Genomic DNA, 9433 nt, shown 5'->3' on the forward strand with positions numbered 1-9433 from the left:
CCTGCGGGACACCGAGTGTATCGGATGGTTTTCACATGAATATGTCCCAGTTGTCCTGGAGGAAGCTGGTGAGCATATTTTCCTATTTGGGGTGAGGTCAGCTCCGATGACGACCGTCTTTGAGGGGTCTTCCAGGCGAGGCAGATCTTCTTGACTTGCGGGTCGGGCTGTAGCGCCATGGGCGTTGGGTCTGCCTCTGGGATCATCATCTAACTCTGGTCCACCTTCTTGGACTTAGTGAGCATCATGGTGGCATTGGCTGAGTACTCAAGGGTCTCAGCGAGCTGCACGCCTTCCGTGTCGCACTTGTAGGACATTTCAACATCACCGAAGATGGAGAGGACGTCGTTTGGAGCCCGCATCTTGAGGACGAGGTAGGTATGGTTGGGGATCGCCATGAACCTCACCAGCATTGGCTTGCCAAAGATGACATGGTAGGAGGTCTTGAAGTTGGCAACCTCGAAGATGAGGTGCTCAGTGCGGTAGTTGTTGGGGGTGCCGAACGTGACTGGCAGAATGACTCTCCTGATAGGATAGGATTCTTTGCTAGGTACTATGCCGTAGAATAGGTCTTCACAGGGAAGAAGCCGCTCAAAGTTGAAGTCCATGTGCTTCAGGGTCTCGGTGAAGATGATGTTGAGGCCGCTGCCGCCATCGATTAGCACCTTAGAGAGGATGACTCTATCAATGGTGGGGCACACTACCAGCGGGTAAGACCCGGGGTCAAGGATGTGCACCCAATGATCTTCCCTGAAGAAGGTTATGGGCATCTCCGACCAACGTAGATATTGGACTGGTGTGACAGAGATGAAGTGCACTTCCCGCTTTTGCATCTAGTGCTTGCGTTTGCTGCAGAAAGCCTTAGGGTCGCCGATGATGATGTTCACCTCCCGCTCGGCGCGCTGAAACTCACTGTTGTCGTTGCTGGTGCCTTGGTTGGCATCGGGGTTGCACTAGTCATGGTGCACTTCTCTGCGTTGGTCGTCGCGGTCATTGCGGCGGCAATTGTCGTGGTGGTTATCTTCCTTGCGGTAGTCATTTCGGCGAGGTCGCTTGTGTTCCACCGGGGTGCCAAGCTCTTTTTCGAGGATCGTGCAGTCCCAAAGGTTGTGGCGTGCGTCCTTGTGGAAGGGGCATGGGGCGTTCAACGTATCGTCAAACCCCTCTTGGAGGAAGGTTGTTTGCCTCGCAGGGTCAGCTTTGGCGGTGAGGACCTTAGGGGCTCTCTTCCGAGGTTGGGACGGTTCCGGCTAGGGCTGGTGCTGGTGGTCTTGATGGGTCGGCGGTTCATCATTATCGTTGTGGCGGTGCTTGCCGTCGTGGAATTGGACGTGCTTGGCCTCATTTGTGCCAACGTGATGGTTGACAGTTTGCATCATGTGTCTGACCGTCTTGGGAGCGGGCTGGAACATGGTGCAAGACATCAAACGGTTCTTGAGGCCGGTGCGAAAGTACCAGATGATGTCGTGGTCTTCAACGCCGGCCAGCCTGTTGCGGTTGACGTACTCATGGAGAGTTTCATTCTTCCATTAGCGGACTTGGCCGAGGTCTTGCGTGCTTCCGGGTCGGGCGTAAGTAGCCTGATAGTTCTAGGTGAAGGCTCTGGTGAGCTGGCCCCATGTGTTAATGCAGCCTCATGGGAGGTTTTCGAGCCATAGGAGAGCTGCACTTCAGTACATCTTCAACCAGATCTTCGGATCGAAGCGACCGTCATACTTCTCGTTGATGGCTGGCTTGAAGGTGGGTGGCTACTGGATAGCCCTGAAGCGGGAGGTGAACACGGCGAACTCGTCAATGTCCATATCATCATCTTCCATCAGGCGGTAGTGTACTAGCGGGGCCCTAGGGTGTGGGCCATTATCATACTGAGGTGGGTTGTAGGCATTGCCAGGGGCGCCATAGCGATGGTCGTAATTCGCGGTGGTGTAGCTCCTCCTCCTAGTGGTTGTGGAGACTATCGCGGAGACCGTGGTCGGGTTGCTAACCAGGCCGATCGCGGCGTTCGCCGTCTCCTCATGCATCGCAGCGGCGGTTGTCACGGTGGTGGTTATCTAGTTGGCAGTCATCGTCATTGGGATGGTGGTCATTGCTTTGGGACTGGTCCACCTCCTCCTCTTGAATGGGTTTCAGCTGACCTCCCCTGCGGTGGTCGTGATCGGCTCGGCTACGATCAGTTCTACTCTGAGTAGATCAGCTTCGGGAGTGCCGGGTAGATGTAGATCTAGAGTGGGATGATTGGTTTCTTGAGCGTGCTAGGGCTTGGGCCTTGGGCCTTTTCCTCGATCTGGGCATTAGCGACACAGATGCGTGCCTAGATCCGCTGTAGTTGCTCTGACTCCAGAAGGTTTTCCAGATCGGTGAAGACAGCCCCCAGGTTGGCATGGGGTGTGGAGAAGACATCATGACCAACTTGTTCTAAGTCGGCCTGTAGATTGCAAGCACGCGGGGGGTTAGGGCGCCTCTGCTGACCTTTTGCATCGTCCTGGCCACCATTGACGGTGCCGTTGGGTTGGACCGGTAGGACGGGAGGCGCGCCAGCCGTGACGGCAGCAGCAGGTGGCTGATAGGCCTAGATGTTGGCTGGTGCAGTACCACATGGTCTTGGTTCCTAGTGTTGCGACCCTCTTCCTGAGAAGAGGTTTCGCCATCTCGGGGGGATGGTGGTGTCTCGTCTTCTGAGACAAAGACCTCCCTGTCTGGTGGGGTGTTGATGTTCTCGTCGCTTTCATTATAGGAGTTTGGAGTTAGGGTGAAGAGAGGGACCTGAAACTCGCCACAGTCTGGAAACTGGGTGGGTTCAGGTGGGTCTTCAGATTTGATCTGGAACAACTGCGCGAGTTTTTTGTAAAGCACAACAACTGAGTTCTTGAGGCTAAAAGGGGCGCGCGGAAGGCCCGACGCCAACCTTCCGGGGGTGTAGTGCCACCTCGAAGAGGTTGATGCACTCAGCAATTGTGTTGCTGGTGCAATCTAGCCCCGCAATTAGATTGGAGGGCGTGGGTGTGCGGGTTGCTGCGAGGATGCGTGGGACTCTCTTTGAGAGAGAGAGAGATCGCCGACCTGCAGGGCAAGCAGCGTGATGATTCTCAGGTGGAGACCTTGCTCCATCGATGCAGATCCGACGGATGCCGAGCTGGCGGTGGGTGCTGAGTCGGCGATGAAGGCTGTGGAGTCGGAGTCTACCGGTATGCTCCCGAAGCGGAGTTGGATCGAATTGGCGAGGATGTCCTTCATGCTCTCGGGGAAGGTGACTCCAGGGCAGGATGCCATCGAGCTTGCTGGGGAGGATCACACGATCATTCCTACCTGGCGCGTCAATTATCAGATTTAGTGACTTGCAGTCCACCAGGGGGTTACGCAAGTGGTAGATTTGTAAGCGGAGGAGGTCATAAGACAAGAACTCGAATGGTAACTGTAATACCTGCCATTTTTAGTCATCAAAGTATCTCTGAAGAAATAGAAGCAATTCATAAAGAAAAGGAGAAGAAATCGGCTTAAAATCAAATTCGGGCCAAATTTGACCGAAATTTGAATTTTGAATTTGAAATTCAGGAAAATTCGGCAAAAATATGGAATAGAAGTATCAAAGTGATTAGAACTTGAAGATCAAGATTTGGGACAAGATCTGGTCCTAAATACCTCAAGAAAATCAAAGAAAGGAATTAAAACCGAGGAACACTGTTCACCGTCCGACAATAGCAATTTCAGAAAAACAGCACCAGAGTCCATTTTGGAAATTAATTTCTGCCAAATTATTCAAATAAGTGGATCAAGACAACTATACCATATTGGAGTATGGACTTTGGACAAGTATCTTCAGGTGTTGTTGATCAAGAACAGTAGAGGGAACCGTTTCAAATGAAGGCTCAAATTCAGCACTTTACCACGGTCAACTTAGCTGCTGAACTGAAATTCTGCCTAAGTCTGAAACCGTGACAATTAGCTATCTTTGGAGCTGAATTCAGAAAAATGGAGTGTAAAGGGTATAAGTGATTATAGGAAAAATGGAACCCCTGATGGTTGTAGAGTGTAATTAGTTTATAGTTGGACTAAAAGGAGGGGGTTTGGACCACTGAAATGATTTACAAAGTCGGGTAAATGACCACATCTAATGATTGACGAACTGAATGGGAAGAACAGAAGGATTCAGTTACTTGCCAGAGAAAAACTTAAATTTAAAAACTTTTGGATGCTTATCTCGGGCAAAGGTTTAAATATGAATTGTAGAGCTCGAGTTTATCTACAACTTTGATTAAGTGACTTGTGGACCGTCGGATTCGAAATCAGCCGTGGTGGAGCTCTGAACTTCGGGCATCAGGAAACAAGAAGGGGGGGGGGGGGCGACAGAGCAAGCTCGACGTGTCGCCACCGGCGTTCTCGGTCGCCCGCCAGCGCAGCAGCTACGCCACCTCCTTGCCACGCGAGTCCATAGCTAGGCCACGGTGTCGCCCATGCACGCGGTAATTCTTTCATATATCTACCACTCCCGCGCCGTCCCTTTTACCGCCGTTCCTTTTTACCGCCGCCGCTCTCTCTGTCAAGCCATCGCCGCCGACCAAATTCCACTGCCACGCCTCAGCTCCCGTCGATTCCTCTCGCCCACTCCCCCACAGATACCCCAGCTAAACCCCGGTCCACTTGTTGCCCAACATCCTTGCCGGAATACCCGTACTCGCCGTCGTTCCCGTCCGTCACCGCTACGCCTCCTGCTCACGGTGAGCACCCTCTTGCTGTCGCTGTCGTTCCTTGTGGTCAGTTTAGGGTAGACGTCTAGGGTGCTAGGAAGCTGTAGGGGTAGTTGTCGGGGTAGTCCGAGCCGTTGTCGTGATTAACCACGACCGGCCGTAGGCGCCGCCGCCCGCCGCCATGGAGGGAATGGCTCCGGCCATCTCCCGAGAAGCTGTCGCCGCGCACGGATGCGTTAGGGCGTGGGGATGCTTCCCCGGCCTAGCCCCGTCGCCGGTGGGGCGCCGGCCGGCGAGCCGCACCGCCCCCTGTCGCGCCTGATTTTGGCGGGAGGAGGAAGAAGACGCCGGTGCCTTGGGCCCGCGTGTCAGTGGGGAAAAGGAGAAAAGAGAGAGGCTGGTCGGGCGCGGGTGGCAGTTGGGCCGCAGTCCTGGAAGCCCAGGTTCCGGTGCGGGCGGTCAGAGGAGAAAAGAAGGCCGGAGGCCCAGGTGGTCCAGTGGGCTGGTTTCGCGGAAGAAAAAGAAAAGAAAAGGTGGGCCGTTGGGCCAGTGCTGGGTTACGGTTTGAAATGGAGGAAGGGAATCAGCCCAGTAGGGCTCGGCCGAGGAGAAGTGGCCGGTGGGTAAGGTGAATAGGAGAAGAGGTGGGTCCGAGCCACGGGCCCAGCGTAAGAGAGAGGGGCTAGAGTAGGGTCGCGTGAGAAAAGTAGCCGGGGGTGTTTTCCGGGAAAAAGTAGATTTCCTTTATAGAATAAATAGTTTAAATCTGAATCTCACCATTTAAATCACAGAAATTTCTAGGAGTGTCCAAAATTAGTGAAACCAATTTTGTCAGGCTTATTTTATTTTCCTTTATGCATTAAAATTTTTATACCCTAGAAAAATAATAAAAATTTGGGTATTTATTTAATGCCTTTCTTTTAAGGTATTTAAATAAATACTTAATCTTTATTAAATGCATAAAATATGGAATAACATTTTCATAATCACAAATTATTATTAACTCATAGGAAATTAGATTTTAAGGCTAGAAAATAATTATAACATTTTCTAAAAATAAAAGAAAAAGCCCTAGGTAAAGTTAGTTAAGGAAATAAAATTGTGGGCTAATCTTTTCGGGTTTCTGTGTGTTGGCTTGCAACTTTATCATGATAAATTGTATAGTCCTTGTTGGCTTGCAACTTTATCATGAAGGAAAGTTGTATAGTCTTATATTCAAAAAGTTGCATCCCTAACCCCTGCATATGTTGTGTTATAGACACCGAAGCACCAGAAGGAGATTTCTCGGAATATTTAGAAGGATCTCCGGAATTTGAGGAAGTCTTTGAATTGGTTCCCTACGAGGCCAACCCATCGAACAGTGCTAACTTTTTAGCGAACAAGGCAAGCCCCGGTGCATTATACCTATTATTTTGGAGTCGATATTTCATGTGTCCAACTATCGGTTATTTGTTTTATGTATGCACTAAGTCTAGGAGTTGCTTGAAACCCATTCTTGTACATTATCATACCTTGTTTTAAGGATATATTTGCCACTTGTTCAAACATTTAGTAGACAACCCAAGTCTAGAATTGCTTAGTTGCTCAAACACTTGCTTTACCAAACCTTAGGGTAAATATTGAGTCATGCATGTTAATTATGGAAAGATAACTTGGAAATCAAGAAGCGGACAGAAGCTAGGGATATAGTTCTGTCTGCTAGATTAATCTAGTTAAGGCACGATTCGTTGTCTTAACCTTTGATCAAGTGAAAGACATCTGATCACTTACTGGGTATGGGACCAATAAAGCCCAGTAGGTTAGTAAACCCTTTGATCGGGAATACTTCGTACCCGCGCTTGACGTGCTGGAGATTGGCAGGGGCGTAGCCTGAAACTCACATGGTGATCGGGCCAGACGTGGGGTCCCATGTGAGGGTGCGTCCCTGGGTCCGGGTAGTCTTATTCCCAATCATTGGATTTGCTAATCGAACAGTCGTTACGTACGACATGGACAGTCGTATATAGCTGGTGATCGGAGTACTCTCCTGCAGGATGTAATTTGATCCGGATCGCCGCAATTCTCGGTTATGAATGCACTTGATCACTGTTAAGCATCGTAGCATAAATTCATGAATGCCATATCTTTCTACTAATGTTTGGTGTATGACTTAATACCTTGTTGTTTACAAATAGTCTTTTATCATCACCTAGAATGGTTAGGTAATGACTTAATCCAAATAAAAGATAAAGCTAAGGTCTCACTTTTAGTAAGCTTTTTGGCAAAATGTGTCAGCCAAGTACACCGAAAAAGCTATCATGTACTTCCAAGAAAAACTATTATATTGGTTAGGCGGGTAAGCCTTGCTGAGTACCTCATACTCAGGGTTATCCCTTGTGGCTATTTTCAGAGGCACCGCAGGAGTCCACCGAGGAGGAAGCCCCGAAAACCTAGGGTATTGTTATGAGTCTCACAATACCCTTAGAAGCAATCCTAAATGCTCATCTCCACCCGATTCGTTTATGTTTTAAATCCTAGAACTTCTGTCTAACCCTGCACTGTTAAGTTTGTTTCAAACTATATCTTGTATTAACCTCGTACCTCGTGTATGTATGTAAAAATGTAATATTTGTTGATGCTATCCCATCGCGGATACAATCCTGATGTATGGCTATGAGACACGACGTGGATCTTTCGAGGAGTCCTAGGGACACTCGACGGACGACCGGACTTATACTGCTTTAAGTGCGTTTCGGATAATTGCTGCATCGACAGCGATTAGGCGCATTTAAACCAGTTTAAGTTGGACGGTTCCGCCACAGTAACACATGGACGTAAGGTTTAGATAGGTTCGGGCCTCCGGAGAGCAATTCCCTACATCATGTGTTCTGATGGATTGTATTGCTAATTGCAGGTGCCAAAGAGTTGAGGTACCCTTGGGGGGTGTCCCTAGCCGCCTTAGGCTAACGATCTAGGATTACAATCGGATAGGATCTAATCCTAGTCGGTTGTTACATGGAAAATAATTTGAATCGGATTACAACAAGTATTCCGCAGTATTCGGGCAGAATCCGTTCGCTCGGCCTCCGAACCCGTGCTCCACGTATCTTCATGCCTTAGCCTGCATGGCGTGGTCGGGCGGGCCCACCTGTCAGGACCGACCAATATCCTGGACGGCGGGGACATGTGGGTACCTTTATCCCTCAGAGGATATTGTAAAATTACTTTTTATAATGAATCAAATAATGTCAACTTTTTTTTTGACAAAAACAAATTTAGAGTATATTAAATACCCTAGTAAAATAGAAACTTATCAAATTTGATAAAGTTTTCTTCTCCACTGTATCCATCGTGACCACAATAACTTTGTGTTGTTTCCCATCACCGTTAATCTTGTTGCAAGTGGTACAGAAGACAAACTGAGAACCAACGAAAATAATGGATTTTAAAGACCGTGATAGTCATCCATCCCCAAAAAATAGATCTATAGAACCATCGGATACGGGAGCATACCACAAACCCGTTCCTCATACGCTTCCATCCATCGGCGCAATTACAACCCTCGTACGCCCTTCACTAGTGTTAGATAGAGCATACTGCGCCTGTGCGAGATAGATAGGAATTTTAAAAATATCGCCATCAACTCTTCCCAGACAATGGCACCATAGACAAAAACACAAGGGTATTTTTTTAAAAGAATGAGGTGATCCATTATCTTCTCATTATTCTTTGGTATTTTTGTTTAGTTCAAGCAATGGATGTTGTGATCATGCATCTCCTCTTAAATAAGTACATGATTAGGATAAACATCAATGTGGGAGTTATCACAAAAAGCATAGGATAAATTTGTGATGAATCCAATTGTACTACAATTGTTCCTCGGACATTTGTATTTTCATGGATTTTTTGATAAAAAATATTTTCATGCATTTGTAGTACTCCCTTTATTTGAAATTACATATTATTTTGGTTTTGTCTTAATTTAAAATTTTGTATTTTGATCAAATTTGCAGAAAAATATATCAATATGTATGACTTCATGTTAATTTTATTAAATCCATTATACATTTGGATAGTACTTTTATTTAGCACTCACTCACTCAGTCCAAATTATAAGTTATTTTACTTTATTCTAAATCAAACTTGTCTAATTTTAACCAAATTTATCAAAGAGTATATTAACATCTATAATATCAGGGAAAGGGTATTTAACCTAGTGGTTAGAGCGCATGAGTAGCATTCAGCAGGTCTGGATTCGATTCCTTGTGGTAGCGAATTAAACGGGTCTAGAATAAAAAAAATTATAAAAAAAGGTTGGATTTCCATATTGACTTCGGTCAAAAAAACATATATAATATCAAATAAATTTACTATAAAAATATATTTAATTATCTATTTAGTGAAACTACTATGATTGTAGATATTTATATATTTTTAAATAAATTTTGTTAAGATTAAAAACATTTGACTTGGTTATACAAATCTAAAATGACTTATAATTTGAACAAACATGTATCAAGCATATGTTTATAAACTTTGTAAAAATTGAAAAAATATTTAGAATAACTAAAACGATTATTTTGGAACTGAACATTTTGGAAGCGATGGAGTGAGTTAGAAAGGTGTAGGTCGACTCGGACCGCCAAAATAAAAGCGCGAGTGTGACGATGACAACGGGGAATTCGGAGCCACATGAATGTCAAAATGTTTTCCGCCTAAAAGGGAAAATGAGTAGCAAAATTGTGAAAAGAACCAGGCAAGTTTTTCCC

At 46.6% G+C, this 9433-nt stretch overlaps 1 protein-coding gene across 1 annotated transcript; it reads right to left on the minus strand.

Moving 5' to 3' along the window:
• Positions 1–209: 209 nt before the first annotated feature.
• Positions 210–770, minus strand: LOC106804528. The gene has a single exon (XM_014805814.1). It carries the CDS (start codon positions 768–770, stop codon positions 210–212), a length of 561 nt encoding a protein of 186 aa, XP_014661300.1.
• Positions 771–9433: the final 8663 nt, after the last annotated feature.

The sequence above is a fragment of the Setaria italica genome, chromosome IX (assembly GCF_000263155.2).
Source record: "Setaria italica strain Yugu1 chromosome IX, Setaria_italica_v2.0, whole genome shotgun sequence".
NCBI lineage: Eukaryota > Viridiplantae > Streptophyta > Magnoliopsida > Poales > Poaceae > Setaria > Setaria italica.

Excerpts from the sequence above, each read along its gene's own strand:
- LOC106804528 (XM_014805814.1), bottom strand. The coding sequence starts at position 770 with ATGCCCATAACCTTCTTCAGGGAAGATCATTGGGTGCACATCCTTGAC.